The sequence below is a fragment of the Puma concolor genome, chromosome A2 (genome assembly GCF_028749965.1).
Source record: "Puma concolor isolate L17-30 chromosome A2, mPumCon1.1.hap2, whole genome shotgun sequence".
NCBI classification, from domain to species: Eukaryota; Metazoa; Chordata; class Mammalia; order Carnivora; family Felidae; genus Puma; species Puma concolor.
The window spans coordinates 156,912,043-156,928,064 of NC_141668.1; the positions used below are offsets into that span (position 1 = coordinate 156,912,043).

Consider the following 16,022-nt stretch of genomic DNA (forward strand, 5'->3'; position numbering starts at 1 on the left):
ACGTGTGTGTGCGTGTGTGCAGGTGGGGGAGGGGGGTTAGCTCCACTACTCAGATAAAAGCTCTCTGGCTGTGAATGGCAGAGCTGGGAAAGGAGCCTGCAAACACAGTGGGCGACCACGTGACCTCAGGCAGGCGGGAGCAGAGACTCCACGGCAGGCTCTCAGCTGGACCAGGCCAGTGGTCTGCCCAGGGGCCAATGTCTGCTGGCTGCATCAAAATCTCCCAACATTTTATGACAATGTCCATTCCCGAGCTCCAGCCCCAGAGGTTCTGATTCAGAAGGTCTGGGTAAAGCCTGGGAATCTGTACTTTGTGGCTGAGTAAAAGGTACTTCCAGGCGTCAGAATCACGGGGCTGTGACAGAGGTTAGCGATGTCTTCTCATGAAGAAAACACACCTCTAGCCAGTGAAGCAAACTCCAAAGGGGACAAATCCTAGATTCTGCAAATTCTGAAATCTGTCCCCCAGTTCCTGAATATTGTAAACAGGGAAAAAAACAGTTTGAGACACAAGTTAGTAACACAAAAGCTGTACAAGAAAAGGCAAATAGGGTTCTAACGGAACTTATAGCCAATATGGAAAAAATACTGCCTGAAAAGATAATAATATATGTCATACACTTTTTAAAGTCTAGAAAAATGGTACAGGGGGGTGGGGGGTGAGTCAGAACTTTCCCTCCTCCTTCCTGTTTGCTCACATGCTTCCAGATGAAAAAAAAAAAGAGAAGTAGAAATAGGGATTCTCTCTGGCCTTTGTTTTCAGATCCTTATTTAAGGAAGGGAAGACAATGGCTTTCACTGCAGGAGGAAAGCAGCATGAGGATCTGGTATGGGCTCTGCAATCAGACAGATCTGGATTTCTGTCCTCGCTCCACTACACACTTTCTGTGTCACCTTGAACAAGTGACTTAGCCTGTCTGAGCTCAGTTCTTCATCTACAACGTAGAGATTAATAATATTTACCTTCAAGCCTGTTTCAAAGATTCAGTGACATAAAAATCATAACATGTACCTAACAGGGGTGCCTGGGTGGCTCAGTCGGTGAAGCATCCGACTTCGGCTCAGGTCACGATCTCGCGGTTCCTGAGTTCGAGCCTCGTGTCGGGCTCTGTGCTGACAGCTCAGAGCCTGGAGCCTGTTTCGGATTCTGTGTCTCCCTCTCTCTCTGCCCCTCCCCCGCTTGCATCTCTGTGTGTGTGTGCATGTGTGCGTGCGTGTGTGTGTGTGTCTCTCTCTCTCTCAAAAACAAAGATAAAAAAAAATTATAATATGTACCTAACAAAAGTGGGACATCCCAGCCTTCAAGGGTGAGAGGCAACCTAACAGAAACCAGTCCAATCGTATGCTAAGAATATTGATGGATCAACCTTTCCATTTTTCCTGCCCCACTCCCTCAGATCCATTCTCCATCTTTCTCTGCTCTCATCTGTGCACCACGCTGACTCCTTCCAAACTGCATCACCTGGGCTCCCTTTACTGGCTTGTGGCTGGGTTTGGTCAATGAAAGGTCGAAAAGGAGAGGAGACAATGCTCCCCACTCCCTATCCCCAGCACCCCTAATTGGTACCACATTTCTGACAGCACCTTCATCTACCCAAGCCTACAATTTCTGTTGAGCAGTCATTCCTCCACTGTTCTAATTATCACTAGCATCTGGTAACACAACTGCCTCCTTTGTCCCCCTTCAGCCCAGGGGTAACATCTACTCCCTGGTTGCTCATCTTTGGGCTCCCTGGTCTCTCTTATTGATCCTTGAAACCCCCCCCCCCCCCATAGCATTATCAAGAGTGATATCATGAAAGTCTCCTGAATTATCTGAATGAGGTTCCGTATTCTGCCAGGACCTAATGATTCATCTTGCTTGCTCTCAAACTGCTCTCTCTCAAGGGTGCCTCATCCTCCCAGTGGCCAGCTTGAGCCTGTCTATCCATTCCCTCAGGAAGGGACGGTTTCTTATAGAGAGGAACTGTAATCCCAGGAGCTAAGAGGTAACCATATTCTTTCTAACACATGGCCTGAGAAACAGAAAGCCACTCTGAAGACAGGTAAGAACAAAGCAAAAGCATAAAAGCAGCAGAGCAAGGAAGAGCCTGAAGATGGCCTTGAACTCCTGGAGAAACACTTGTAACCTAATACATACTTTTTTTGCTTGGGCCAGTTAGTTGGTTACCATTACTAGCAACTGAGTCCTCAACACACATTGTGAGGTTAATTTCAACTGCTTCTACCACCACCAAACCAGGATGAAATACCCCTAAGATAGTAAAGGAATCAAAGGCTGAAAAGAAAGGGATGACAGAGGGGCGCCTGGGTGGCTCCATCGGTTAAGCGTCCGACTTCAGCTCAGGTCACGATCTCACGGTCCATGAGTTCGAGCCCCACGTCGGGCTCTGGGCTGATGGCTCAGAGCCTGGAGCCTGCTTCAGATTCTGTGTCTCCCTCTCTCTCTGCCCCTCCCCCATTCATGCTCTGTCTCTCTGTCCCAAAAATAAATAAAAGTTAAAAAAAAAAAAATTTAAGGGGCACCTGGGTGGCTCAGTTGGTTGAGCAGCCGACTTCGGCTCAGGTCACGATCTCGCAGTCCGTGAGTTCGAGCCCCGCATCGGGCTCTGTGCTGACAGCTCAGAGCCTGGAGCCTGTTTCGGATTCTGTGTCTCCCTCTCTCTGACCCTCCCCCGTTCATGCTCTCTCTGTCTCAAAAATAAATAAACGTTAAAAAAAAAAATTAAAAAAAAAATTTAAGAAAGGGATGACAGAAACTGAAACTGACCACACTGAACCAAAGGTGAAAAATAAAAAAACGAGTAGATCTATAGGTAAGGGCAAGAACAGGATTCCAGCAAGGCACTACTGGCACTCAAAGACCAAAACAGAAGTTGGTCAAAAGACAAAACAAAAGTTGAGGTGATTTAAAAAAAATTAACTCAGTCTTTCTTTTTTTAATGTTTATTTTTTATTTTTATTTTTTAATGTTTATTTTTGAGATAGAGAGTCAGAGTGAGAGGAGAGGGGCAGACAGAGGGAGACACAGAATCAGAAGCAGGTTCGAGGCTATGAGATGTCAGTACAGAGCCTGAAGCAGGGTTCAAACCCAAGAACTGCAAGATCATGACCTGAGCCGAAGTCGGATGTTTAACTGACTAAGACACCCAGGTGCCCCAAAAGTTGAGGCGATTTTAGAACTGAGTCGGTGGAAGCTCAATCACCTGCCTTCTGACCTTTATTCAGATCGTATAAATTCAGTTTCCCTCCTCCATAAATACAGCAATTTTGTGGCCAATGTTAATAGTCCTTATGAAGAGATTTATTTAAAGTCAGTTACTCTGTATGGCTCTACCATACACAGAACAGATCATTTAACAATTGTGGCCCTAATATGTTCATGGTACTGGTAAGACAGAGGTTTAATTTTAAAAATGAAAACAATGTCCAACTTACCTCCTTTTTAAGAAATACCCTACTCAACATCACTGAGTATCTACTAAGTGCTGGACACTGGCGAGGTTTTAAAAGTACCATACAGACAAATCAACAGATTATTACCTCCCAAGATCTATGATGGAATGACTGAGCCTCTAAAACTCCTAGGATCAGGCTTCTAGCCACCTCTGCAACCTAATCTCCCACCAATACCCCTAGCCCACCCCTGTGGCTCCACACTTTCTCCACCTGAAAGCCTGTGGGTGGACTCAGCGTCCCTTCCTCCTGCAAGGCTCAAACCTACTTAATTAATTCTTAAGCGTACTGAGAGCTCAGTTCAAATACTATTTCCTTAGGGAAGCTTCCCCTGACTTCCCAGAGTAGATCAGGTCCCTGATTTTTTTTCCCTTCACAGCTATCAGTACAATTTTACATACAAACACACAAAGAGATCTATAATTTCTGTCTCTTCCTTCTAGCATGGGAGCTATATAAGGGCAGGCTCCTTCCTATCCCTTGAGTCTAGCTCAGTTCTAGGTTGAATGAATGAATACTGAGTCCTGAAAATACACAGGAGGGACACTTGACATAGATTAGGGGAACAATTCCACCTCCTTAGGGAAGCCCTCCGAACATCACAGACCAATATTGTATAGCTCCTTTAATCTCCACAAACTATACCACTCCCTCAGCAAACATCTTATATTCCATTGCCTTTACTTTATTCATCTTTGGAATAATAAAGGAATCAAAGGCTGATGGAAAGGGGACACCAGGAACTAAATTCGACCCTATTGGACCAAAAGTGAAAAGTAAAACACAAAATGATTAGGTCTCTATGGGCAAGAACAGGGCTGTGGTGAGGCTTTGCCCAGACATCTGGGGAGGTTACAGATAAGGTCACACTTGGCTTTCCCTGGTAGTTCATTAGGCCCAACATTCTCCAACTCTCGCTCTGGAGAGGTCAAGACCTGGGACCGAAGACTAAGCACAGAAGATCTGACTATAGTTACAGCTGCCTCTGGGAATCTCAGACCTCCACGGCAGAACTAAGGCCACCGGCTGTAAATCCGCCTTTTTTTTTTTTTTTTTTTTTTTTTAAAGTAGGCTTCACGCCCAGCGCAGAGCCCAACCCGGGTCTTAAATTCAGGACCCCGAGATCAAGACCCGGGCTGAAACCAAGAGTCCGGTGTTTAACCGACTGAGCCTCCCAGGCGCCCCTCCGGTGGGCGATTTGTATTTTCAAAGCGCTTTCACGTCAGTGTCTTCTCACTGTGCTTCCCAACCACGAGGTAAGGAACAGCGGGCCAGAAGCCCACCGCCAACCCCCATTTCCTAGTAGAGAAAAGCGAGGCTCAGCCCAGTGATGCGACGCGCGAGAGCTGAAGAGTCTGTCCCGGGGGTGATGCTCCCTCATTGAGAAAAGGCCTCAGGGACTGCCCACCCCTTCCCATCCAGGTTTGGAACCTTGTACACGCGGAAGGCTGCAGGTACGCACACAGTCCTAAGTGGACGCTCGCCGTGGGGTCCTCAACACAACCGCATCGCGCGTTTCGGGCGGCACACGCCGGCCGCAGTGCTTTCTAACCACAAGGTAAACCCAGCCCGCCGCCTGGCCGCCGCCTCCCGAGCGAACCGAGGGCGCGCCGAGACGCGCAGGGCCAGGGGCACCCGGGGCCTGACGCCGCGGCGTAGCTACCTGAACGCCGTGCACGATATACACCTTCTCGGCCTCGCTCAGCGCCACGGACGCCATGCTGCCGAGCCGTCCCGTTCGCCGCACGTCATCGGCTCGCGTCGCTCCCGCGCCGGCCGCGCCCCCCCCACCCCATGCGCTTGTGCGTCATCAGCCGGCGCGGCGGCCGCTCCTGCAGCCACCGCTGCTGCCGCCACCGCCGGCAGCTCGATGGGCTTCTCCTGCGCGCCGCCCCGTGTCTGGACGAGTCCAGGAAGCCGCGGCGCCTCGTGCCGGGGAGCCATCGCTGCAGCCCGAGGCCGGGTCCCGGGTCGGGGGCTGCAGGGGGAGGCGACGGCGGCGGCGGTGGGAGCCCCACCGGGGGCCTGGGACTGGGGAACTGCCTCCGGCTTCACGGTCAGTGGGGAGGGGGAACTGGGGTTGAGTGAAAAAGGCTGGGGTGAGGCCAGAGGCGTGGGCCGGGGCGGGAGCTTAGGACTTGCAGTGGGAGAGGCGCGCGTCGCAGTTTGCTGGGAGCTGGAGTTGAAGTAGCAGGTCGTGCGTGCGCGCGTGTGTGCGTGTGCGTGTGTGTGTGAGAGAGAGAGCGAGAGGGAGAGAGAGAAGAGAGACCGACCCCGAGTGAGGGGAGGCGGACGTCGTGATTGTCCTGAGGGGCTGTCTCCTTGCTCTCCTCCTCTCTTCCCCCCACCCCCCGCCCTCCCTCCTGCGTTTCCCTAGTCCCTAGAATGGTTGAAAAGAAGAGACGATGAAGCCCTCTTTACTTCCTTCTCGGTGGGAAGGGTCCGAGCCAGAAGTGAGTGCCCATTAGTCCCGAGGCGTCCTACACCCCAAGGATTCCACCTCCCTGCCCGCTCTCTGGGGCTGACCAGACGCACACCCAGAACCTTGCGGGATCCCCCTTGTCCGGGGTGGTCGCTGGAGCATTCTCCCAGAGGAGGGGGCAGAGTCTTGGTAACCGGCGCTGGCGAAGGACACAGTGCCCAGCCATCTCCAGCGATGGCTGGAAGCTCGGCCTAAGGGAGTGATCGCTGGGAGCTGTGTACTGTTGCCCCCTCCCCCCCCCCCCCCCCCCCGCCGAAAAAAAGCCAGACCTGGCGGTAGCGAAGTAAAAGTATGGGCCTTAGATATCCAGAAAGGATACCTGCAGGGTGAATATAGGGTCACTGAAGGAGCCCATTAAGGTGAGGCAGATAGGGTATGTACAGATTTTAAAAAGGTTATGTGGATAAATGGGGGAAAGTTAACCCAAAGTGATTGAAGCAAGGGGATCTGATGACTTTTCCAAATGTCCCTCTTCTAAGGAGCCTGCCTCCCTGTTCTCAAAAGCGAAAGTACAATAACCCTTGACAGCTTAATCATCTAAAGAATGTATTTCTCAGATAGTAGCTTCAGTACTGTTTCACAGATTACTGAGAACTTACTATGGATGGGCTTTGTGCCAACCTTGGAACACCAAAACAAATAAAACACAACCTCTGCCCAGAGAAGCTCCCCAGACAGAGGGAAAGGCTCTGGGTCAACCTAACCACAGGACGTGGTTAAGAGCTATGATAGTGGCACCAATAAGCACACTGGGGTTAGGGAGGTGGGTCAGAGGAGGGTACAGGGAAGAAGGACCTGCCCATACTCTTAAGTTCTAAACTGCTGAGTTCCAAAATAAATGATCACTTCTTAGTAGACTGGACATCAGTTCTTTCTTATGTCTCTACATAGTTCTCCGTAGGTGCACTTATAGGGAAGACATCTCACATGGTTGGACTTTGCCCTTCAGGGAAACTGGGAGAGGTGAAGCCGAAAGGGTTTTCTTCTGAATGAAAGCGCAGGTGCCCCACCTGTTGTGGCACATGGGGATCTTTTTGATGAGGTAACAAGGGACTGCTGATGTTAGAAATGATATATTATTCTAGAAGATTGCTCAGAAAGTAGAGACCCTGGACATGGAATTTTAGTAGCTAGGATATCTAAGAGGATTGAAGGTTTAAAAGGTGGCAGCAAATGGACAGATCAGAAAAGACAGAAGGGGGGCTCAGTCGGGTAAGCGTCCAACTTAGACTCAGGTCATGGTCTTGCGGTTAGGGAGTTGGAGCTCTGCATTGGGCTCTGTGCTGACAGCTCTGAGTCTGGAGCCTGCTTCAGATTCTGTGTCTCCCTCGCTCTCTGCCCCTCCCCCGCTTGGGCTCTGTCTCTCTCTCTCTCTCTCTCAAAAATAAACATTAAAAAAAATTTTTTTTAAAAGAAGGAAGAGTCTGAGTTGGATACCATGGAATCATCTTTATATAGAAATCTTTCAACAGGTCTTTAAAAATATAGAACATATATTTGAACCACTCCCCTGACAATTGGCTAAAGTTTCCTTGCTGGAGAAGGGTTGGCATAATAATATTATTATGATATTAATATTATGAGTGATGTCTGACACTTTAGGCTGACTAGGTCTGAAAGGTGTAAACAGTGGGATGTTTACTTTAAATTCTCTACTGAAACAACGGCACCTTCACTAATCATTCTATTCCAATGCTTCCAAAACATTTTTTATCACATTGGTTGTGACAATGCATTACACATGTTTAAAACTCACAAACTCAGACTTCTTTTTTGATTTATTGGAGCAATTCAAAGAATGCACGTTAGCCAGAAAACGAAGAAGCCAAGGATAACACCTTAGTCTGTAAAACCAACATGTTTTCCCATCACTGTCAGATTCCTTGGGGGGCATACTGTTTTGTAGGTCTGTCCATTCTGAATCTCTGTACTCTTATTAATTGTATTTAACACTAACTTACATAGTGTCCGTTACGCGCCAAGCACTGTTTTTAACCGATTCGATCCTCACATGAGCCCCATGAGGCAAGTATTATCCCAGTTTCACGTATTGGGAAACTGAGGGGCAGAGAGGTCGATTGTCTTGCTCAAGGTCGCAGGTCACATGACTAGAAAATGGCAGGGCCAGGATTTGAGACCAGGCAGTCCAGCTCCCATCCTTGCACTCCTAACCATCCCTTTATGCCGTCTTCCCACCAGGCTCCCCTTTGTGTTCCTGGAGTATTTGGTGAAGGAGGCCTGTGTTTGTTATGGAATTGATAACTGCCCTGGAAGCTGTACTTTTTATTCCAAAAACAAAGGAGCTCTTCAAGCATAAGTTCACATCCCTTGAATCCTTTTTCTAAAGGAAATGTAGAAAACTGCATAGAATGTGGTGCTGAGGGGGGCACTCCGATGTCTGTTTCAGTCAACCCTTTTATTATTTTTTTAATGTTTATTTTAATTGTGAGAGAAAGAACGAGAGTGGGGGAGGGGCAGGGAGAGAGGGAGATACAGAATCCAAAGCAGGCTCCAGGCTCTGGGCTGTAGCACGGGGCCCAAGACAGGGCTCGAACCCACGAACTGCGAGCTCGTGACCTGAGCAGGAGTCGGCCGCTTAACCCACTGAGCCATTCAGGCGCCCCTCAGTCGATCCTTTTAGATAAGGGAAAAGGTTACATACAGGCCAAGTACAGCTTAACTCAGAGTAGCTGAGGAGAGCCCTCAACAACAGAGAAGGATGATGGATCTGGGACGGAGGATTGAGATAGGCATGGAGACCCAGATTCTAACCATGTGCCTTCCTCCCAGAATAGACATCCGGAAGCTCTTCAAACAGGAAGTGTTTGTTTGCAGGCCTGGGAGTGTCTAGTGTTCTTGTGGGCCCGAAGAGATGAGACACTGAACACACCTGCCTAAAAGGAGTTTAGGATTTACTCTAGCTGGGGAGCCCAGGCACTTGAACAAGCGCATGAACAAGACAATGAAACAAAGTGCTCAGTTGAGCCGTGTAGTAATTAGACGTGAGGCCAACCTATAATAAGGCGCTAATTGTGCAGGCCAGGCATCAAGGGGGAGAGGTAAAGGCCTGCCGCCAGCCACTCGCAAGCAACAATGACATTACAGAGGTGGAGTAAATCTGTCCCACCTAGCCTTGGTTAATTAAAGCAATAAAAGCCAGTTACAGAAGAGCTTGGGGCAATGCTGAGTCTGTGGGGTCAAAGTTGCAGAGCTCTTCAAAGCCCAGCAGGGGAACATCTTTCCAGTCTTTAAGAGAGGTAGCCAAGTTCTAGGCTTTTCTTTACCTTTGCATTTTCACAATCAGCCCAGCACCCCAGAAAAGCAAAAGTGAGCGACCCTGTTTCCCTATAGAACTGTTTCCTTTAAACCCTCTGATTTGTCCTGCCTGTACCTCGTCTGAAAACACACTCGATGTAAATAACCTGTCAGGCCAGCAGGTCTTGCTCTTCTAGAAATTACAACTTGTAATTCCACTGGTAGAAAAATTGATAGGAATACATGGGTGACGCTTATTCTCATTAGAGGAAGGGTCTTCACGTGTGTTTCATTTTGAGAGGGCAGCGGGGCACTTCTTAAGTCCTTCATTAGGGCACGTGTGGGAAAAAAGGGGTCCCATATTCTGATTAGCCAATCTGGAAATACTTAAGCACACTTACATATGCTGATAGCCACAGAATCCAAACAGAAATGGTGGAGTGAGGTCTGGATATTGACCTGTTGGGGAAAAAAAGGAAGCAAATGCCATGCCTCCAGTTTCTTCCTGGTTTTGCATGTTTTCATCCTTTGCTTTCCTCTTTGAAAGCGGATTTCCAGAAACAACGGCTAGGTCATTCCTGGCTGTGAACTCTAAAGGTGTCCCACCTAGTTCAGTTATTCTTCCAAGAAATGCAGGGAAATACCAAGAAAACTCCATCTTTTCTCTCCTCCAAACTGGAACCTTCCAGGGATGTAGAAACTTGACATTTGAACCCTGAATTTTCTGGGCCACCCGAGACATGAATTTCTCCTTGTCAGGGTCTGTGGGGATGGAATGCCTTTGGGTGGGATAGATACCTCACCTTAGAAAAATAAACCTAGCGGGACAAAGGCAGTTCTGGCCACGGTTCTGTTGCAGTAAGTATTGGCTTTGCTATGTGTGTGTTCCTAAACCAAGAAATAGCAGACAATCTAGAAAGGTCAGATGATGAGGAAACTAATGATCTGTGGTGGAAAGACTACTGGGTGTCTACTCCAGTGATCTGGGCTTTGCTGCACGTCATTTTTTCTGATTTTGAGTAAGTCAGTTAACCTCTCTAAGCCTCATTTTACCCTAAAATTTGTATCTTTACCAGATGGTAAATAAAGCTCAGAACCGATCATGGATTTACATATACTTAAACAATGAAAAATGGTCATTAGATTTTAAGGTTTCTCTCTTAAACCTTAAATCAAGCATCCGATTCTTGAATTCGGTTCAGGTCATGATCCCAGGGTCATGGGGTCAAGCCCCACGTCAGGCTCTGAGTGTGGAGCCTGCTTAAGATTCTCCCTCCCCCTCCCCCCAATTTGCACATTCTCTCTCTAAAAAGAATAAAATAAAATCTATTACAAGATTTCTCTCTTTTACCACTTGGATGCATTTTGATAGTGCTTTTTCCACTCTGAAAAAAAAATTAAGTGAATTAACAAAAGGAAATGGTAATTACATGCCATACTTTAAAAAAAGAAATTTTTTTTTAATGTTTTATTTATTTCTGAGACAGAGAGAGACCGAGCATGAGCAGGGGAGGGGCAGAGAGAGAGGGAGACACAGAATCCGAAGCAGGATCCAGGCTCTGAGCCATCAGCACAGAGCCCGACGCGGGGCTCGAACTCATAGACCGCGAGATCATGACCCGAGCCAAAGTCGGACACTCAACCGACTGAGCCACCCAGGTGCCCCCACATGCCATACTTGATTGGAAAACTGAACACGCTCAGGAAGATTGCTAACAGTTATTGGTGGATTTCTGTTTGAATATTAACAAACAACGAGGAAAGGAAGTTAAGGGATGCTTTTGGTAAAAATATAAAACCCAAGAAATTCACAATGGAAATATTGAATTTGTTCACGAGAACAAAGGAATCAGAATCTCAACCCTGAAAGGGATCTTAGCAATCAGCTCAGTCTTCTCTCTTGTTTTGTAGAAGACGACACTGGGGCTCCTGGGTGGCTCAGTTATTTAAGCGTCTGACTTCGACTCAGGTCATGATCTCACGGTTCGTGGGTTCGAGCCCCACATCGAGCTCTGTGCTAACAGCTCAGAGCCTGGAGCCGGCTTCAGATTCTGTGTCTCCCTCTCTCTCTGGCCCTCCCCCACTCATTCTCTCTCTCTCTCAAAAATAAACATTAAAAAATATATAGTTATGGATGAAGACACTGAGGTCCAGGGAGGGGGCAACTGTCTTGCCGGAGATCATGAGATAGGAAGCTGTAGGAGTGGGAATAGAATTCTGGCGTCCTGACTCCAAGCCCAGTATTCATTTAGCAGTAGCATCCATCTGTCTCCAGAGCCCTCAAATAGGTGCCAGAGAGCCTGTTGCCTTGGTAGGCAGGGGCTACGGACTTGGACAGCCTTGTTCCTTGGTCCCGGGCTCCTCCAGGGCTCTGCTCTTGCATGGCACTTACTGATGTCTGGGATAAGTGGTATCAGACATCTGAAAGCTAAATGGCTGCCCTGCTTGTGGCCCGGTGCCATTGCAGTGACTGTTTTCTCGTTCTCTCTCGTAGCTCTTCTCCGATCCCTCCAAGGGCTTTGGCTTTTAGTCTTTCAAAAAGCCAAGCTCTGGGGCGCCTGGGTGGCTCAGTCGGTTAAGCGTCCGACTTCAGCCAGGTCACGATCTCTCGGTCCGTGAGTTCGAGCCCCACGTCGGGCTCTGGGCTGATGGCTCGGAGCCTGGAGCCTGTTTCCGATTCTGTGTCTCCCTCTCTCTCTGCCCCTCCCCCGTTCATGCTCTGTCTCTCTCTGTCCCAAAAATAAAATAAAAAACGTTGAAAAAAAAAAAAAAAAAAAAAGCCAAGCTCTTGCCTGGGTGATGTCACAGTGGCTGCTTGTCTGCACATGGCACAGTGTGGGGACAGGTGCCGTTTTCAGCACCCTCAGGTGGGACCCTTTGCTGGTTGGTCTCTGCCTAGCATGGGGGGGGCTTTCTCCCCGAAAAACCAGCGTGCTGGAACTTGGCCCCACAAGAAGCATTCCCCACCAGAAGCAGGTTTGAGGGACCCAATCTTAGGGTGACTCTCCTGGCTGAAGCTTCACATCCTTCCTGCTTCCTAGGTTAAGGCAGGATCAGCCTTCCAAATGTTCGCCGGTGCTCAGCCAGGGCCCCACCTGAGAGGACAGAATGCTTAAGTTCAGGCCTGGGGCCTGTGAACGCCCCCACACGTGGCCCAGCCGATACCGCCACCTCCTCATAACCGTGTGTGGGCAGGACACCAAACAGTAAGTCCCCCAAGGTCACGGTGGAGGCCCCAGCACACCTCTCCCTTTGGTTTTCTAGTCATGGGGCAAAATGAATGGTTGTAGTGAGGCATAAACAGCAGGCTCTGGAATGAGAGCAGGCTTGGGAGCGTACCCTGTCACCTGCTTCTCAGAAATAGGAACTCAGCGGGGCGCCTGGGCGGCTCAGTCGGTTGAGCGTCCGACTTCGGCTCAGGTCACGATCTCCCACTCCGTGAGTTCGAGCCCCGCGTCGGGCTCTGTGCTGACCGCTCAGAGCCTGGAGCCTGCTTCAGATTCTGTGTCTCCCTCTCTCTCTGCCCCTCCCCTGCTCATGCTCTGTCTCTGTCTCAAAAATAAATAAAAACATTTTTAAAAAATTTAAAAAAAAATCTTGCTCAGTTGGTTGAGCATGACTTTGGCTCAGGTCATGATCTCACGGTTTGTGGGTTGGAGCTCCTTCATCGGGGTTCTGTGTCAGCACAGAGCCTGGAGCCTGCTTCAGATTCTGTGTCTCCCTCTCCCTCTGCCCCTCCCCCACTCATGCTCTGTCTCTCTCTCTCTCTTTCTCTCTATCTGTCAAAAATAAACATTTAAAAAAAAAAACTAAAAAAAAAAAGAAATAGGAACTTAGGCAAATCTCTCCATGCCTCGGTTTCCGCATCTCAAAGGGGGATGGGAAAGCCAGGGTTTATATCGACAAGATAGAGTAGATGTGCAGATCAAACAGGATGAGACCTGTCTGGCGCCCAGCCCGATGCCTGGCAAGTAGTAGACACCCAGGAAGAATCCGGGCCCCGCCCTTACATTCCGCGTGCCTACCCGGACAGAGGCCAGAAGGCAGTTCAGGGCCAGATGAGACCACTGCACCTGATTACAAAGGGTTCACATTCAGTGAGAGTAACACACTCTGACCGTGTTGAAGGTAGCTAGGTTGGTGATACATTGTTACCTTTGGAAAGAGTTTGCCGCTAAGTTGCAGATTTCTGGAAGGAGTTCCTTCAGGGAGATGCCAGCACAAGCCAGTGGTAGATACCGTCCACTAGACCGAGAGGGGAAGTTAGCCCCCTCTCTAGATGTTGTTTTGGAAGTTGAACTCACTCCTGGGGCTTTATTTCTTTTTTTTATTTTTGTTTTACATTTACTTATTTTTGAGAAACAGAGCGAGACAAAGCGTGAGCGGGGGAGGGACAGAGAGAGAAGGAGACAGAATCTGAAGCAGGCTCCAGGCTCTGAGCAAGCGGTCAGCACAGAGCCTGATGCGGGGCTCGAACCCACGAATGGTGAGATCACGACCTGAGCCGAAGTCGGACGCTCAACCGACTGAGCCACCCAGGTGCCTGTAGAGCTTCATTTCTTTACCTATCTATAGAGCGGGCTGGACCACGGAGCACCTCGGTGCCTTAGTTGAGCATCTAACTCTTGATTTGGGCCCACGATTCGTGGGTTCAAGCCCTGTTTTGGGCTCTGTGCTGACAGAGTGGAGCCTGCTTGGGATTCTCTTTCTCTTTCTCTCTCTTTTTCTTTCTCTCTCCCTCTCACCCACCCCCCAAAAAACAGGCTGAACCAGAGTTTGGAAGAGGTCAGGTAATTCCTACAGTCTCTTTCTGAAAGGCTGTGTGTTAAAAAAAATTTTTAATGAAATGCTTTATCTATGTCCTCCCTCATCATAGGCATTTAGTTCATGTTGGTGCATGCCTGAAGGCAGCACTGCATGTTTTGTCTAAAACTTATATTTTCGACAAAATCTCAAATGGGCTTCGATTTCCTCATCTATGGAACAGAAGGAGTTTGACCAAAATCGAATAGATGGTCTTTAAGGTTCCTTCCAGCTCTAAAATTCTGGCCCAGACAGTGATTTTTATTTATTTATTTATTTTATTATTTTATTTAAAAATTTTGTTTTAATGTTTATTTTTGAGAGAGAAAGAGAGAGAGAGAACACGAGCAGGGGAGGGGCAGAGAGAGAGGAAGACACAGAATCCGAAGCAGGCTCCAGGCTCTGAGCTGTCAGCACAGAGCCCGACGCGGGGCTCGAACTCACAGAGTGTGAGATCATGACCTGAGCCGAAGTCGGACGCTTAACTGACTGAGCCACCCAGGCACCCCTGATTTTTATTTATTAATCAGTTAATCTTAAGCATGGTCTTGTTTAAAGTCTCGTGAATTTTCCACATTGTCATCACATATCACGAAGCATACCTAGAAAAGGAGAACATAGAATGTGTTACCCAAACGAGTGTAGTTCCTACTTATCCCCAACGTTTGTGCCCTATGTTACGGCATCCTATATGCGGGTATGTGTTTCTTTAATAGATTTAGAAAGTCACGAGGTGGTGAACTAGTGGAAGGAGTGTTAGCCCCCATGAGCTGTCCAAATCCCAGACTCTGTTCTGAAACGAAGGCCTACTGTTAGAAGTCTGCGTGTGCACACAAGTGGGTTTTTTTTTTTTTTCAATGTTTATTTATTTTTGGGACAGAGAGAGACAGAGCATGAACGGGGGAGGGGCAGAGAGAGAGGGAGACACAGAATCGGAAACAGGCTCCAGGCTCCGAGCCATCAGCCCAGAGCCCGACGCGGGGCTCGAACTCACGGACCGCGAGATCGTGACCTGGCTGAAGTCGGACGCTTAACTGACTGCGCCTCAAGTGGGTTTTAAAAGAAGGTGTGGCCAGGGGTACCTGGGTGGCTCAGTCAGTCAAGCACGGACTTCGGCTCAGGTCACGATCTCACGGTTTGTGAGTTCAAGCCCCGCATCGGGCTCGCTGCTGTGAACACAGAGCCCGCTTGGATCCTCTGTCTCCCTCTCTCTTTGGACCTCCCCTAGTTGTCCTTTCATCATAAATAAATAAGAAAGGAAGAAAGAAAGAGAGAGAGAGAGAGAGAGAGAGAAAGAAAGAAAGAAAGAAAGAAAGAAAGAAAGAAAGAAAGAAAGAAAGAAAGAAAGAAAGAAAGAAAAGGCCAGTTATGAGGCAAGAAGGCAAATTTAGCTTACTGACCACTACCTGATTTTCTCTGTAAACTTTAGTGTCTATAGGATTTGGCTTGGGGATGTGATGTTTTACCGTTTTGTTTTCTTTAAGTGTTTTGTTGAAGGGTGAGTATGTCAGAAGACAAGAGGCGGGCAGAGTGTGACAGACCCTCCACGGAGGGAGGAAATCGTGTAGACCTAGAACAGGCCAGGTGCTTTCCCTGCCTGGACACCCTCCTTGGCTGGCAGCTTGTGATACAGATGATAAGGCACCTTTCCTTTGAACCACACCCTTGCCTTTTGGGGAAAAAAAAGTTTAGTGACTCATTTTGTTTTTGGTTTTGTTTTTAATGAAATATATCAAACATAGTGATTCGTGGCTCATTCTTTGTTTTTCTGAGAACCGTCTAAAAATGGGCATAAAATTGGGACTCCTGGCTGCCTCAGTCGGTAGAGCTTGCGACTTTTTATCTCAGGGTTGTAAGTTTGAGCCCCACACTGGGTTTAGGGCTTACTTAAAAATAAAATCTTTGAAGGAAAAATAAATGATAAAAAATGGGTATAAAATTTGCAACCCTTTTAGATCCTAGCACAAATTAAGAGAATTGTAGCTCCGATTAATTCGTCTTTTACTTTGCTTCAGGTTCCTTTCTA

The 16,022-nt window shown here is 48.2% G+C and overlaps 2 protein-coding genes across 6 annotated transcripts in view; one reads left to right on the forward strand and one right to left on the reverse strand.

Annotated features, from left to right (window-relative positions):
• EXOSC7 (exosome component 7) overlaps positions 1 to 5,244 on the reverse strand; it is a 38,776-nt gene extending 33,532 nt beyond the window's left edge. The window contains exon 1 of the mRNA XM_086698459.1: positions 5,120 to 5,244. Within this exon, the coding sequence (XP_086554585.1) occupies positions 5,120 to 5,176 (57 nt within the window). The 5' untranslated portion in view covers positions 5,177 to 5,244. The remainder of the gene's footprint in view (positions 1 to 5,119) is intronic.
• Positions 5,245 to 5,372: 128 nt separating this feature from the next.
• The window catches only part of ZDHHC3 (zDHHC palmitoyltransferase 3), a 60,520-nt gene continuing 49,870 nt past the window's right edge, over positions 5,373 to 16,022 (forward strand). For 4 of the 5 annotated variants that reach the window (XM_086698454.1, XM_086698456.1, XM_086698457.1 and 1 more), the window contains exon 1: positions 5,373 to 5,512. The gene's annotated coding sequence lies outside the window, so the exon portion shown is untranslated. Of the gene's footprint in view, positions 5,513 to 12,014; positions 12,400 to 16,022 lie in introns of those variants that run through there. The other variant, XM_086698455.1, reaches the window with a different exon arrangement.